Source organism: Papilio xuthus, unplaced genomic scaffold (genome assembly GCF_000836235.2).
Source record: "Papilio xuthus unplaced genomic scaffold, Pxut_1.1 DF828142.1, whole genome shotgun sequence".
NCBI classification, from domain to species: Eukaryota; Metazoa; Arthropoda; class Insecta; order Lepidoptera; family Papilionidae; genus Papilio; species Papilio xuthus.
Window position 1 is genome coordinate 6,969,405 of NW_013530507.1, and position 16,279 is coordinate 6,985,683.

A 16,279-nucleotide genomic window follows, 5' to 3' on the forward strand; every position below is an offset into this window, starting at 1 on the left:
GGGCGGCGTCTTGTGCCGCTTGCCCTCCGCCGGTGCTGCGGGCGCTGCGGGGGCTGCGGGGGCGGCGGAGCCCCGCGTCGGTGCGTGCAGCACTGCGAACGGGTCCGACTCCCATGCGCTCTGGATACACACACAAATATTGCGTCACTTTAATTGAATCCAGTTAATTACATTTTTCGGTCAATCAAATGAGAAGCTTACGTCATTGGTGGTGGCGGTGGCGGCTGCGGGCTCGCTGGGGGCGAACGCGTCGCCGGCGAACGGATCCGCACCGAAACCGTCCTGTAATGTGCGCATACACAGTATCATTATTGGAACGGTAATAATTAATAAACAAAAACAAACTCAACTAAATATGAGAATTACAAACCTGAGCGTGTGTGGCGCCGCCGGGGGGCGCGAAGGGGTCGCTAGGAGCGAAGGGGTCCGCGGAGTGAGAGTTCGTCGTCGGCTCGGGGAACGGCTCATCGTCCTGCACATTTCTTACTAGCTTAGTCTCCTTCGTGTCTTATTAATGAAAGCATCGACGAAAGCGGCCGCACAGTACTCACGAGCGACGCGCCTCGCGCCAGGCGCTGCAGGTACTGGGGCTCGTGCAGCGGCTGCAGCGCTGCGGGTGCGCTGCCAGCAGACATCGCCTCCAGCGCTGCCTCCATCGCGCGCTCGTGTTCCTCCAGGTGGTCGATCTTCACCCGCGCCTGAAGCACACGCGCACTCTCAGACACACAGCACAGACATACACGCTCTGTGCACGAGGCGACTGTAAGGTCGCTGACTGGTACCTGACTGAGCGCGAGCACGGTGCGCTGCAGCTGCGCAGTGAGCGCGTCCGCGGCGGCCTCGGCGTCGCGCAGCTCGGCGTGCAGCGCCTGCTCCTGCGCGCGCTGAGACTGCGCAGCTGCGCGCCGGCCCGCCACCTCCGCCTCCGTCTCCGCGGCCGCCGCCTCCTGCGCGCTCGCCTGAGACCGCAGCTTCTCCACCTGCACACGCACCACGACCACTCACTCAACCTATGGTTCTAATGAAAATGTTATGAAAATCAATAAAAGTTTCCTCACCTGTGTCTTTAGATCATTAAGTCGCTTTTGTGCTTCGCCCTTCTGATTCTCTAATTGTTTCAAAGTGGCCGTCAACGTGTCGAGTTCGCGCTGGAAACATATATTAACAGTATTGGAATAGATATAAGCGACAATATGTTCATCTCGCTCTCGCAATATGTCTCTCCCTCACCTGCAAGCTGTCGGCCTCCCCCTCCTTGGCGATGAGGTCCTGCTGCTTGGCGGCGACCTCGGCCTCCAGCGCGAGCCTCTCCCGCGCCAGCGCGTCCGCCTCGCGCGCTATCGCCTCCAGCTCCGGCGTCGGCTGCGGGCCCAGGTTCAGTCCCGCCTCGGGCTGCACGACATCACACTTACATTAACTGCCGCACTCAAACTCATTATGTGATGATGATCCACTACACATAAAATTGCACTAAATATTTCCCTTAGTATGGCAGTTCTTATGCAAAGATGTTCAACAGAGGAAAATAGAAATAGTTTCAAAATCTCTAAAGTTCCATAAAATCCAGTTTCCTTTTATAATTCCAAAACTTGTAAACACATTCTACATTCAAACTTTAAAATGAAAAGCACAGAAACAATTCAAACAGCTCAAATGTCAATCGAACAAATAAAATGCATATAGTAAAAATTATAATTTTAGTAATATTTACGAAGAACCACGTCGACGTGTTAGCAGATATAGATGCAGGTAAATTTCAAGCAAATATCTATGGATACAAAATCTATATTAGCATATATTTTAATTTTATAATTAATTACAGAAGATGCCAAAGAGGCACACAATGCCACCAGACTTGCTGATTATTTGAAAGAACATAAGATTCGATGTCATGCTATATCCGCCTACGAAGGTTCAGTTGCGCGCTTGCCTTGTGGTGGTGCTAGAGAGCAACAGAAAGTGACATGGCTGTATGCAGAGGTATTATTCAAAAATATTTAAACCTGACATCGAATTAATATTTTAAAAAACTTAGTTTATAATTATCCCTTCACAGATTTTTTTATCGATTTGAAGACAGGTTTTATATTAATTTTTTCTTGTTCTTTATGTCTGTCGTTTCAGTCAATCTACAACGTAACATTCAGTCCTATGGAAGAAAAGGAGACGGCAGTGGAGGATGGCAACCTCACTATATATTACGTGCAACAATCAGACAGGGGAGTATACCAATGTAACGTTGGATCTATTGTCAGCAGTTTGGTCGTCTTGCAAGTTCTGGACGATGACGACAAATATAATGTGGTTAGTAAGTCCCCGGATAGAACAGACTATTTAAAGAGAGTATTTAATATACCTTAGTAATTAATATTGGTTGTTCCCGACTTTTGGGTAAATGATTCGAGTCGATTGTTTTCTATAACTTCTGTACTAAGTCCCTATTTGCAGGTGAAGCCGCTAACATCTCACGGTCCATACCCCTCTCCCCCTGCACGCCTAAGCTCCAAGCTACTGGTCTTCATCAGATGGTCTGCATGGAGCGGCTGCAGCCGGTGCGGTCAGGTCGGTCGGCAGAGACGCTATGGTTACTGTTGCGTGCGGTATACTGACACGAGCGGGGTACGTGACTGTAGCGTTTTGTTTTTATTTTCATTACAAACCTAAATTTAGGGAAAATTCGCCAAAATAGCGAAGCGACTGCTCCCCATAGATATCATTAGCAGATGCGTTACCAAACTTTAATCGACAATGAATAAGGAAGCGCAAGTCTGCACATTTGTGCAACAACCGGTATTTTTTATTACAACACATGAATTTACTCACCATGAGTTGTTTTGCTTAATCTTTTTGTATTTCAGTCTAATGTCAAATATAATTCTTCCGAATCTAACAACGTTTTACTGAGGAATGAAGATATTAAGTTATTTCAAGGTAACGTTTTATTTATATTTAAAATTCAATACGCTTCCATACACTTTCTTTAAAGGAAAGTATAAAACAATAACTACGCGCTGTGTAACCTTATTTTGATATGGATAATAAATGCGTACAAATCAATTTTATGGTAAATTTGAAAATTAAATTGAAGCCATGACCTAGTTACTTTGCTGATAAAGGCGAAGCACATTCAACTATCAATATGCAAATGTACAATTGAATTGGCAAACAAATTATTATAGGTAAATTTTGAAGTTATATTTATATAGTTATTTTTAAATTTATAGCATTTCCTGACGGAATTCCTTGCAAATCAAATCTATTGCCAGTGACTATAATAGACCTACCGGCGGTTGCTACGAGAAATAATGAAATAATGATTGGACTTTGCAAGGTATCAATATCTCTCCCTTTCCGAGTAGAACGAGTGGAAAGAAAGTCGAGGTGTTTCAGGTGCCCTGTAAGAGCGACATATTCGAGGTGCGCGCGAGCAACGGGGAGGTGTTGGAGCGAGCCAACAACAGCGAGGGCGTGTTCTCCCTCTGTCAGAGGGAGCCCCCGCAGCCCCCGCCCCCCTCCCGGGACATGCACTTCGCCCCCCGGGGCGCCGCTGTGCTGCTCAAGTGTCCGGGGTACAGTCATAGTTGCACGCAACGTATTCAATATTATCCCCGTGAACGAAAAGCTCATTTTTGCAGTGACCTTGAACTTTAACTTACTCGAATAAGAAATGTTACATTACTTAGTTGTTTAAACTTAAAAGGAAGTACTAATTCAAAAAAGGCAGGAAAGCAGTAAACATTGTTTTATCATGGTACTATTAAACTTGTTAAATACGTTGAATAAATAGGCTAACATGATATTTTTCATAGGAAACTCTTTTTCATGTACTACAGCAGTGCATTAGAAGACAGGCCGGTGACGTGGTGGATAGGAAACAGAGAGGTGGTCCCGCGGGAGCTGGACATCAGCACTGCGGGCAGGATGCATCTCAATGCCAGAGATCACATCGTCATCGTCAGCGCCGAGTACACAGACTCCAATGTTTATAGGTGTGTTACATCCCACACTCGTTAGTGCCACTTTTAGAGTTGATTAACCATGGGTTTCTGAGACTGAATTCTCTATATAAAACTTATTATCATCCCTATCTTTGATATTTGACAAAAGAGAAAAGATAGAAATATGGTTTGTTTATGTAATCTCCAGCTGCTGGGAGGGCGAGAAGCTGTCAGGTGTGATAAAGTTGAAGTTATTCAGCGAGTCCCGCGAGAAGTGCGGCGGGCGAGTGACGCAGCTGGGCGTGGTGTGCGGCCTGGCGCTGCTGCACCGCGCCCTGCATCACCTCCACCTCTGTCTCACACGTGTCACACCTCGCACACCTCTCACACCATCACACGCACGATAACATCGCATTGCAACCTTTGTCGGTTCATTTTTAAAGTACTTTAAGAGCAAAATAAATATATGGACGATATTTAAAAAAAAATAGTTCCGTACTGACGTCGAGTTTAGTCGTCCTTGTCGTCACATCGTCGTTGTTGTCTCATACCTTACTTACCTATTTTTATTTTATTCTAAATTATATATCATTGTCAAGTAAGCTTCTAGTATAACCATTAAAGATTTACTATTCGTTTTAATTTCATTCTTTTAAAATGTAAGTTATTGTAACTCTTTGTTAAATTACAAGGTGGTATGAGGTGGGCGTTACCTGTGTGGGCGGGGGGAGTGGTGCGAGTGGTGCGTGCGGTGGGTTCGGAGGCTGCAGCAGATGCGGCGGCAGCGTGGTGGGGAGGGGAATGCCGCGCATCGCGCGCTGCACCAGCCACATGGCCGTCGAGAACTGCAGCCGCGTCAGCTTGCCCACACCGCCGCTGTCGCACAGCGCCCTGCGCACACACACACACATTACACTGTCGACCGCTCACAGCTCACCGCTAACAATATTACTCACACCTCTATCGCTTCTACATTCATATATAAATTGTCATCAAACATCAACAATATTCAGCCGCTGCATAATATGAGGTACCAGATGTGCGCGAGGATCTGCTGCGGCAGTCCGCTGCGCAGGAAGGTGTCGCGGATCTCAGCGCCGGAGACCAGCCCGTCGCGGTCCATGTCCGCCGCCTCGAACTGCGCGTCGTACTGCGCGCGCTCCGCCGGCGTCGGCCCCATGCTCGACATGCCGGCCATGCTGCCCACGCTCCCCATGTTGGGGGGCACGCTCGCCATGCCGGGCACGCTGTTCGCAGGGGTCGATGTCGGCTGGAAATACAAATTACAATTCTATTCATAGTTATATTTTGTTAAGAACATTAATGCAAGTGGACTAGCAGTCCTTCGAGCCGGATCCCAAAATGAATATTGAATTTATTTCTTTTACAACATTTACTTTCTATTAAATTGTTGTAATAATTGATACATAAATCGATAAATGTAGTGCAAACTCACACTGGAAAGATCTAGAAGTCCCTCGAGCAGGGAGGCATTGGACTGCGGCTGCGCGTGCTGCGGCGGCGGATGAGGGCGGGGCGGCGGGGGGCGGGGCTGGGGCGAGGGTGGGCGAGAAGGAGGGCGGGAGGCGGGGCGACTGGGCGGGCGGCTGGGCGGGCGTGCCGGGCGCGCGCGCAGCTCGGGCGGCAGGCAGGTCGGCACCGCGTGCTTCTCCAGCGCCTTGTACACCAGGTGCATCGCCTGCACATTGTCACAATTCAAAGTTATTTAAGGTTACATATATAATTTACTTTTTATAATTAACATTGTGATTGTAATCACATTAAATTTTTCTTGTATTCACTCACCACAATAAACTCGTGTCTATCCAACATGCCATCTTTGTCCTGATCTGCTAAATCCCAGATCTTCCCGAGGGTCTCTAACGGTAATTTTGACTCCATCAAAACTCCTTTCACCTGAAAATCAATACATAGAACACATGAAGCGGAAAAACGTATCGCGTTTGATTTTACTCGCTTATTGAACCGAACAAACATTAAAATAACACAAGAAGTGATAAAAGAGAAGCTCTAATATGCACACAAACCTTGTTGCCGGGTATAAGTCCGTTGTTTGGCTGCAGGGAGTCGAACAGCTGGCTGTACTTCTCGCGCTCAGCCGGCTTGATGCTCCAGTCTCCGGCCGCGCCGGGTGCTGCGGGGGCGGGCACGGGGGAGGCGCTCGCCGGCGGCACTTTCGGCAATTCGCCCTAGTATATATAAAATCCTTATAACACTAAGAACACAGTACAGACGTCTTACAAAGTTTCCTGTTTTTGTAGTCACAAAACAGTCCAACAAAATGTCAAAGTTTGTACGTACGACTTTAGGGGGCGGCGCCTCACTGTGTATGTTGGTCATGTTGATGTCCTTGCCGGCCTGCGCCAGCGCCACCAGCTTCAGCGCAACGAACAGCCCCGCCTGCAAACACACAAACGCACACGTGAACTATCTTATACTACAATTACAAAGGAGGTTGCATTTCACATAGCTTCCGTACCGTGTAAAAACATGTCTGACGTAAACACCAACAATCAAGGTTCTAACCTTACTGATGACATCCAAATAGTCTTTAAAATACACAAGGCGGTACCATACAGTGGGAACTAAAACCTAAACCTAACGTTATATAAACGTATAAACGTTAAGTTAAATTGTTTAACACCTTATCATGTGACAATTAAGGGAAAATAAAAAACATACAACCAACTAGATATCTTTGGTGAAAATTTGAAAAACAAAGCTATAAAGTCATCAAACAGTGTCATCAAATGTACAATGGTGAACGACTGTCAGCTGTCGCATAGCGGCAAACAAACCACGAGATAACGATATCTCTTGCGACAGCCGGCGTCCGCGCACATACTATGCTCGTTTTATCTGCCTCAAATAATGTAAAGGCACTTTCAATTGTAATAACTAGTTTAATTTGAAATATAGTATGTCGATGTTCTGCGATCTATGAGAATTTATTAAAATATACAACCGTTATTTTAAATCAGCTTTTCTAAGCGTATCTCTGGTAGAAATAAATATGAAAAACACAAGACACGTGCTAGAGATAACAATGGGATGCGACGTCGCATCGCCTAGCCGACTCCGCGAGATGAAACCAAATAAATTATTACAACAAACATATACTTGATTATGAAATTCTACTTTACTATTTCTGTAAAAATCTCATAAAAATACTGTCATCACCTTACTTGAATATTCCAAAATCTTTGTATAAAACATATCTTTGTTATTATTTCTGACAAAACAGTGATAACAATAAGTTTTCAACGGAAATTTTTGCCTCAGAAACCCAGGGTAAATGTTCTTTTTCAGCTATACTTGTAAACGTATCATAAAAACAGATATAGGTTTCATCAGTTAATGTAGAAAGCGCTATTCTTCACTTGTACACTAGTCAAAAACAATGAACGCGTTTAACCAGAGCTCGCATCGAGTAAATTAAACCGTTCCAATAAACTTACAAACAAAAATATTATTAAATTTCATCGTCACCAGTATAGTATATTTTCATCGAATCACAATATGTGTGCTGATTTTCAAACCGTCTGAGGCATCTTAAAATCAATCCATTGAAAACTTTTGTTAAAAAGACGAGAACAAAATGTTTTATCTTATGTTAGATTCAGCTGCATTTTAATTCTACTCATCGATCGGCGACGACCTCGATTGTGCTCCACTCGAGCCACTACGCCATAATCAGACTATAATTATTATCAGACGCGATCTCTGTCAATACAGTGAGATGACGAATTTATTAGGTTTCTATATCGACTGATGACTATTGAACAATTTTGGATAACGAGTTGCGCACACACACAAAGCAGTTCAGAATTTCGATGTTAATGGTTGCGTGTTTTAAAAAATAATCACGTTTTTTAGGCTTCCAAGTACATTTTTTAATAGTACTAGATAATTTGACGAAAGAAACCTGATATTAAAATGTTTGTTGCAATATGCCTTGCTGTATGCTGCGTGCTTGTGTTTTTATTCGTACCTTGTCCAAGTATCCCTTGCCATTGGGATCGGAGAGGTCCCATATCTTGCTGAGCACGACATCGCTGAGGCGGGACTTCTTCAGGAACCGAGCGGCGTCCAAAGCTTGGATCGCCCCTGTGCCGTTAGGGTCAACCTGAAAAATGTTATGTTAATACTTAGAAATAGAAACAAAGCGATTGAGCACTAAAGATATTCGGCTTTATAATTTGGAGACTCGAGTTTATGAAGTTATATGGTTTTCGGACATAACAATGTAAATAATAATGCGAATCATTTCTTCGCAAGCTTGCAGAAAACAAAACTGTTCAATATTATATAACTTGTTCAATAAATTCACAATTGACTTAAATTGAATCCGGGACAGGTGATTCAGTGCAGCAGAGGAAGCACAAAGACGAACGCATAAACTTAAGGATACTATATTGTGATGCGCGCTTGGGAGTATGGGGGCAGGGTGTCTGGGGAGTCCGAGAGCCGGGGAACATCGTCGGAAACACTCGGAGCACCTCTGAGGATGCTCCATATGCGAGGACGTCCTTGTAGCTTGAGCAATTAGCATTTGATTATCATATTGTTAGAGGACACATTCACTAGGGACGACTTGTGTAATATTGCTATATTATCGTAACAAGTTTTAGTAAAAATACAAAAAAACAAACTGAGTGTAGACTTTTGAAGACAAAATCAATTTTTACTTATTTATATTATAATCTCCTTTGTATTGTTTTTACCAAAACCCTATACTTTGATACACCACAGTGCTCATCTTGAAAAGTAATTACGTAAACTAAGGTTTATCGTTTATTTCAACAATATTAAACGGTGATGAATGCGTCAATTAAATTAGCCGATTAATAATTTTACTTTGATTTTGAACTAAAAGTGGCGTAAGAAAACGTGACTGAAATATTTGAGACGCTTTTGGTTTATTGATCTTATTGCAGACGAGATTCCGGCGCCCAAAAGTTTGACCTTATTTCTCATATTTGTAGCACTTTAGTCTTATTTAAAAAGTGTAATCATCTTAAAAACTATAAAGAAGTAAAGCCCTAGGTACAAAATGACGACTGTCAGAACGTATGGATTAGCTGAATTGTTGTCTTATGTACACAATCTTGTTAAATTGAATACATATTGAAATCTTCATTATCAAATGATCGTTCTATTCGTGTCATTGCTTATCGCTATATGACGTAGAGATATTCATAAGAAAAATATAAATAAATTTATAGCTAAATAAAATTTTATAGGCGGCTTAAACTTTACTCACAAGAAGAAAGAAGTCTACACAAATATTACTTAATCAATACTTACGACTTTTATGTGCCGTAAAAAGCTACTGCAAGTAAAATATTGATTTGATATGAAACGCAAACTAAATTTATACGAAAAGAAATTGTACGGCCACAAACAAGCATCACTGATATTTCTTTTACATCTTAAAGTTACGCACTACACGGTTTTCTCGCGTTGACGAAAAGTCAAAAACGCATGTTCGCCGATTGGAAGAGCGAACGCGATAAAATTAGCAAAAACAACATGTCCAAATCTCTTCATTGCACTTTCTGAACAGCTCCTAAAATTCCTTCTACAAAATTGCGTAACTATATTTATTAGGGTTAAAATACAGTAACCAATCATTTAATAATGAAATATATAAACAATTATTAAATATTATATTATTAAAAGAAACATGTTTTAGATTGGTCAAATAAATCTATGCTTGCATTTGGGTGCATTTAAAATATTGGCAAAACTAAGACATTTTCAATGATTTATGAGGATCTAGGCATTATGCCAATTATTTATGTCTCTTGAAGGCCAAAATATAGAAATTAGGTCCATTTATTAGGTTACTGGACCTAATCAAATAGAATTGTAGCTTGATAGTTTAATTTACAATGTTAATTAAAACAATTTTTAAAAATTAAAACAAATTATTATTATAAAAAAGAAAAATGGCCTTTCTATTGTCTCCCTTTGAAGTCTTTTCACATCTTTAAAAATTAAAAAAATAGAACTTAAAGAAAAAATAAATGATTTACGAAACATAAACTCAATGGAATTTGATTTAATCTGACACAAAAATACAGTTTCAACCAAAATATAGAAATAATAAATTCTGCAATTCAACAGTTTCAAGTTACTGAGACTGAACTACTCAAAAATGTAATATTGAAGGATTTAAGCACTCTTTAACAAATCCTTCACTAATAGCTTGATAAAAAACTGGCACTGCTAAAGGCTAATCTTTTAAAAGTGAAGATTTAAAGTGAAATGCATCTTATTTCAAACAGTTTAAACATTACTATGAAATAATTGAGGTTGTTAAAAGTCAATTTCAAAAATGATTCACGCCATAAGTATTTACTTAACATGTACATAACAGAAACAAACAGTATAACCCCATAATCAATTCTTAATTATTTTTGCTTATCTACAGTAGGTATTTTTATTTAACATTTATTTGTTTGCTTCCAATTTAACCAATTTACAGATAATAACAGCAATAAAGAAATCTGATTTATCATTGAGAAAGCTACTAATGTTTTAACAGTATAACACTAATCACCGAGTTGCACGGTCTTGTTGAAAATTTGCATAAGCCATAATACTATAACCTCTTACTAATATTGTAAATGTGAATGTTTTGATGGATAGATGGATGGATGATTGTTACTGATTATCTCTAGAATCGCTTCATGGATCATGATGAAATTTAGTATAGCTGTAGTACATAGTCTGAAAAGATGCATGTGCTATCTGTGATATTCATTGTTTTTATATTTATATTAACTAGATAACTCTAATTGTTTAACATATATTAATAAAATTGGGTACAGATATAGAACATAGTCCCGAGTAACACACAAGATACTTTTCACTCTTATATATTTTTATCTCCAAATATAAATAAATTTAGTGATTAATGTTTTATGTACTTAAATATACACATGCATTCTCTATAATAAAATTAAAGGCCTTTGTTAAAGGTTATATAATAATATAATGATTAAAATAATTGTGGAAATAACCTATTTATCTCCATAATGGGAATCTTTCTAGCATTTATTTGAAATGCTCTATTATATAATATGATAACATGTTTGAACAAGTTATTTTAAAAAAAAAATAGAAAGAAGAAAATGCTGGTTACAGCATATACATTGGGGTAATCAAATGGAGATGGATCAGAACTAAAAGTTGGGGCATAACTGGAAGTGGGTGAAGAATATGAACTAGAATATTTGATATCCCAACCCAATTTTGTTTGGTGTGTGAATAAGACAGTGACTGTGACAGTGAGATAAAGTATATAAAACACATTGTATAGCAGAAGTTAACATAAAGATAAACATATACATAGTCTTAAATTACATACATACTTACAACTTTTTAAATGATGCAAAATGTAAAAGATGCAGTTATATAAGACCATATTGAAATTAATGTAAAATAATATATTTTTAGAGAATAAATAGGACATAAAGTTAGTGAGCATGTTTTCATAGAAGAGATAGGTTAAGCAAATTTAAAATTTAGTCAATGTTACTCCCTGATAGAAGAGCTTTCTAGCAACCAATCTTTTTCTTATAGATTTTAACATAATTGGCCATTGTACACATTTACTTAGATTAAAATTTTCTTATAATACTTCTTTTAAATATCATAATAACTATTATTATTATCCAAATAATATCAGGACTTTACAATGGGCACTTTAATTACACAATTTGAATTTATTCAAAGTCTATTCAACACCAACGTAAACATTTAAGAAACATGATCAATTGTTTTCTTTTCACATCTCAATTTGAGACCAAGTACTTTGATATCAAATGTCACTTAAATCTTACGACAGGCGTGACTTTGTACAAAATACTGGGGCGTTACTTGCATGAAAACTACAAAAAATTTGAAGAGACTAAAGAGTCATGGCGAAATCTAGAAAGCTGTTAGTAATGCGAAGTCTTATAGATTTCTATTTATAATTACGACTTACAACATTTATAGACAATCATTTATACAATTTAAGTATTGATCATTACATTAGACTTTTATTCCTTTAATTAACATAAATCATTGTAAAATAAACCATTAACTTATCTGAACTACACTGTTTTAGTGTGAGCAAAGGAAAAATGTACTTACTTGGTGATAATAGGCTTCGTATATAGAACTGTGGGTCCCTGCCACCTGCAATCCGTTAAGCCACATTTTTAGTGTTTATATCACTCGAAAATATTGTTTAATTCGCGTTTAAACGAGCGTTACATGGGTGTGACATTACACTCTGACATTAAATGTTCGCGCAAAAATTGATGTAATTAGGTAACAAATTGCAAAATATACTAAAAAAATTTGTATGAACACCAGAAAACGTCCACTTCACTAAAATGTGACTAGATACTGGCATATATTCTAGCAAATTTCATTGTAATTCACAATTTTCAAAACAGCGAAACCAGTACATGACACTTTGTAACGATTTGCTACTCAAACACGATAAACGACCGGGTAATTTTGCTGCACTCAATTATTACAAATTTAATGAATTTTAGTTTTTACTCTTGTTTGAAAAAACAATGTTGTTTTAATAATTTATATCTACTTTATTCTACCTGAGTAGGAGAAGGCAAGGCAGCCATTTTTTACATCTCCTCGTTGACCAATCAATAGAGTCCATAGACTACAGAGAACTTGACATTTCTAGGAAGCTTATTAAAATTGCCTTTTCAAAATCAAAATCTATGGTTAGAATTTTATTTTCTTTCCTAAGGTTGATGAATATGGGGATTGGTAACAAAATTTTGATCATTATATTATTCTCGGAAGCATAAGATTATAAAAATAATATCTTTTGGAATTCGCAGACTTACTTGCTTACTTTATAAACATAAGACCTTATCGGTCTGTTATTAAGAATAAATAATTTCTGCAAATGACAAGCAATAGATACTTCTAAATTTTATTGCACTAATCACAAAAAATCATAAACACATATTAAGTTGTACAGGCATAAATATTTCAGTTTTGGTCAATATCCCCTCCCGGCTGAAATCTGCCAACTTTAACTGCGGTTACAAACTTCATTAAACGCTCCAGACCTCTTTTGTTAATGTTATAAAAAGGTTGCTGCTCAATTTCATTAAACCAGCGTCTCAGTTTAACATGATGATCTGCTAATGGTATTGAGCAAAGCACCGTCGATATTGTGGCCACAGCGCAAATGTCTGCAAGCATCATCTGAAGCAATACATGATAATATCAAAATCATGTCTTTAAATACGTAGTAATGTAAGGAGAAGTAGTGATTAAAAAGGACTTACTTTGTCGCCAGCAAGCCACTCGTAATTTTTCAGTCTATTTTCTAAGAAGTCCAGCGCTTTTAACCAATCATCAATTCTTTCTTTGCTAGCAGGAATACCAGCAAAGAATTTTGTCTGTAAATAAAAAATAATAATTCAATGATAAAACTTTAACAGTGGTAGAGCCCGCTTTAACATCTTCGCACGAATTGGCCCGGCTCGCCCGGTGAAATACCACGACCACACAGAAGACAGGCGTCAAATGGAAGCAATTCCGCGTACAGTTTGATGAGTGTACGTCCCGGAGGCCTAATTTAGTCCTCTTTCTTTTCCCACCGTTTTGCTTATGCGGAAACGATGGGAAGTGGAAGTGGACTTTCCGGATGAGAGGATGCATGCAAAGGGAAAATATTTTCTTTCTGTGCATCCTGTCCTCTGTCGATTAAAGGTAGGTAGGTAACGCATATGCAATTGCGTATGTCTATGGGCAACGGTCACTTCGCTATTTCAGCGATTTCATAGATAGAAGGATCATAGATAAGTGTCTTCCAATCTACCTCCCCTTCACAAAATAGTGTCAAGCTCACTCCAAACTAAAATATTGGCTCCGCATTTAATTCTTGTAATAATATCCAAAACACAAGGGAGTGTTACTCCAGATTGCTTTACTTAAGTATATCATATTTGTCTATAAACGCACATAGATGTCGCTGTCAATGGGAAAGAGCGTTGTGGCGTTGTAGAATAGTATCTCGTCGCAGTGAGCCTGTGCGAGGTCGCCGGGGGGGTAGAGCACGTGCTCCGTGTCCCAGCGCCGGCACAGGTACAGCGCGATCGCATGGCTGTCCACTAGCACTTCGGCGTGCGTCATTAGACACGGAACTTTCTGCAGGGGGTTGATCTGAAAATTTTATCACAAAAATTGTATTAGACCATTTAAGTTTGACAATTTAAACCACCATAACTACACGGGAGACTCTAAGTTAACAGTAAATTATTCCACCTGAATACTAACATTTTTGTAAAACTCCGTCTTATTTTCACCACCAAAGAGATCGACGTTACGGAAGTCGAGGTTAATCCCGAGGATGGAGGCTGTCATCTGAACGAACCGCACGGGCGGTGACGCTTCGTCTCCGTACAAGATCAGCTTGTCGCCTATTGTGAGGCTTCTGAAAGATAAGCATAATACATAGGATAACAAAACAACTAAACTGCAACTGAACTGAAAACGATCCATAATAGACATACGAATGGGTAAGATTTATAATTTTAATTAATCATCATTCATTTGGCAGTGGTTGACACCAGCAACGACATCTATTGCATGAATGGGCCGATTCGACCAGCGCAACACTAAGACTACGCTGAACACAGGCGTGAAGTTGAAATAATTCCGCGTTTCGACGGATGAGTGTGCATGCCGTGAGCCTAATTTAATCGCCTCCTCTTCCACCCTTTCTTATAAAGAAATTATGGGAAGGGAAGAGGATTTGACGACGAGAGGACGTATGGGAAGGGATACTCTCCTTCTGTGCGTACTCCTCCTCCGTTGATTAAATGTAGTCAAAGTATCTACAATTGCGAATGTCTATGGGTAGTAGTCGCTTCGTTATTTCAATCAATTCACGTGCACGCCCGTACGCCTGCCAACTTATGATATTAAAAAAATAATCATGAAGGACTCGTTTAAAATTCCGACTGGTAATAATACACTCCACTGTACATATAATATGTTAATACGATTTTTTTAAGAACAAGTTGAGTGGCTTATTGAAAAGAAAGATAATGATGACATAGTTTTTATACAAAATACTTCTTATCAATTTAGAGCTATTGTATGCCGATTCAAAATTAAAACTGAATGACGCAGTGTACTTTTAATACCTTTAATAAAGTACCTTTACAAGTAATAAGTTGACTCTCGTCTTATAAGTTGCGTGCCGGAATCCTAATTTTAGTTCACTTTCTCTTCCCATTTCTTTCTTATGAGGAAAGGACAGGAAGAAATTTGATTTGGCGGAGGAGGGAACGAAAAGGAAGAAGAAATATGTGCTTTCAGTGTATCCTATTCTCTGTCGAAATGGTAGGCAAAGCATCTGTAAATGGGTTGTAGCCATTTCGCAATTTTTAGCGAATTTAGTAGGCTGTTTGTTTCCTTGCCATTTTACACTGTGAAAAAATTTAGAAGCGTTTCGTTTTTTCAATCATTTTTAAATAAAACGTAGTTGTGTAATAAAATAAAAAGCCGCTGTTAACATTATAAAAAGAAAGTATTAACTAAAAACAAGCCATTATTCTGTCATGAAATTAAAAAAAAATAAACTCTGATAAGGGAATACGTAAACTTTTTAAACAACTACGACTTTACTCAGTAAATCATATAGGTAGGTAGAAACGATACAGGTAGGTAATTGTAATAACGCTGGGTTAGTTCTTTTTCAAGTTGCCTTGCTAGGTACATAAATTCTTAATATTATTTATATGAACGTTGTACTTCAGAATTATAACTAAATATATACTCACTTTACTTTAGATGAGTAAGTGCGTAGAGTTGGATTCCTTGCAGCCATTGTCAAATTTTTAATAATGTTTAATCTGAACATAGAGATCGCGAGCAATGACTCCGAACAGCTTCCAACAACAACAAAGTGGCGGGAAGGTGACGCTCGCCCGGAATATGGCGCGCGAATGCTCAAGTTTGTGCGCGTCAACCGGACGAGTTTAGGTATTGTTGTTCACACTGCGATCGACAGAAACTGATACCTGTTTAATATTTATTGTAATTTTGATTTATTCCTTTAAATTATTTATGTTGCTCATACTGGACGAATTTTGAAACCATGTTTACCCTTTATTACGGGGTTCTGTATGAAGTTTTCAAATACATTTGACGAATACTTCGCTACCATCAACCTATATCAGTCCACTGCTTTTTATGCCAAAATCTTCCACAGTATGCGGTACACCGCTTTCCGCATTCAGCGACGTTCGGACTAAGTTATCGGACCACCAGGA

The 16,279-nt window shown here is 39.2% G+C and overlaps 3 protein-coding genes across 4 annotated transcripts in view; 1 reads left to right on the forward strand and 2 right to left on the reverse strand.

Moving 5' to 3' along the window:
- Eps-15 (Epidermal growth factor receptor pathway substrate 15) overlaps nucleotides 1-12,644 on the reverse strand; it is a 17,246-nt gene extending 4,602 nt beyond the window's left edge. The window contains exons 1-16 of the mRNA XM_013307072.1: nucleotides 12,575-12,644; nucleotides 12,105-12,149; nucleotides 7,951-8,085; nucleotides 6,261-6,359; nucleotides 5,987-6,148; nucleotides 5,745-5,855; nucleotides 5,395-5,637; nucleotides 4,973-5,208; nucleotides 4,652-4,829; nucleotides 1,231-1,392; nucleotides 1,059-1,148; nucleotides 783-980; nucleotides 552-698; nucleotides 371-472; nucleotides 202-282; nucleotides 17-120 (exon numbers count right to left, since the gene is read on the reverse strand). Coding sequence (XP_013162526.1) covers nucleotides 17-120; nucleotides 202-282; nucleotides 371-472; nucleotides 552-698; nucleotides 783-980; nucleotides 1,059-1,148; nucleotides 1,231-1,392; nucleotides 4,652-4,829; nucleotides 4,973-5,208; nucleotides 5,395-5,637; nucleotides 5,745-5,855; nucleotides 5,987-6,148; nucleotides 6,261-6,359; nucleotides 7,951-8,085; nucleotides 12,105-12,149; nucleotides 12,575-12,601 — 2,120 coding nt within the window. The 5' untranslated portion in view covers nucleotides 12,602-12,644. The remainder of the gene's footprint in view (nucleotides 1-16; nucleotides 121-201; nucleotides 283-370; nucleotides 473-551; nucleotides 699-782; nucleotides 981-1,058; nucleotides 1,149-1,230; nucleotides 1,393-4,651; nucleotides 4,830-4,972; nucleotides 5,209-5,394; nucleotides 5,638-5,744; nucleotides 5,856-5,986; nucleotides 6,149-6,260; nucleotides 6,360-7,950; nucleotides 8,086-12,104; nucleotides 12,150-12,574) is intronic.
- Nucleotides 1,630-4,644, forward strand: LOC106114241 (uncharacterized). 2 transcript variants are annotated; one of them, XM_013307359.1, is made up of 9 exons: nucleotides 1,630-1,749; nucleotides 1,823-1,980; nucleotides 2,125-2,304; nucleotides 2,449-2,619; nucleotides 2,859-2,931; nucleotides 3,225-3,331; nucleotides 3,391-3,569; nucleotides 3,834-3,989; nucleotides 4,147-4,644. In XM_013307359.1, the coding sequence occupies exons 1-9, from the start codon at nucleotides 1,674-1,676 to the stop codon at nucleotides 4,343-4,345; spliced, it is 1,299 nt and encodes a 432-aa protein (XP_013162813.1). In that variant the 5' UTR covers nucleotides 1,630-1,673; the 3' UTR covers nucleotides 4,346-4,644. The 2 variants fall into 2 exon arrangements, with proteins under 2 accessions (XP_013162813.1, XP_013162814.1); XM_013307360.1 differs by lacking the exons at nucleotides 2,859-2,931; nucleotides 3,225-3,331.
- Nucleotides 12,645-12,910: 266 nt separating the features above from the next.
- Nucleotides 12,911-15,910, reverse strand: GstE12 (Glutathione S transferase E12). Its single transcript, NM_001312105.1, is given in 5 exon segments — nucleotides 12,911-13,199; nucleotides 13,283-13,396; nucleotides 13,962-14,162; nucleotides 14,277-14,433; nucleotides 15,788-15,910. Coding segments are annotated over 5 exon segments (771 nt in total). The 5' UTR covers nucleotides 15,868-15,910; the 3' UTR covers nucleotides 12,911-12,980.
- Between the last annotated feature and the right edge of the window lie 369 nt (nucleotides 15,911-16,279).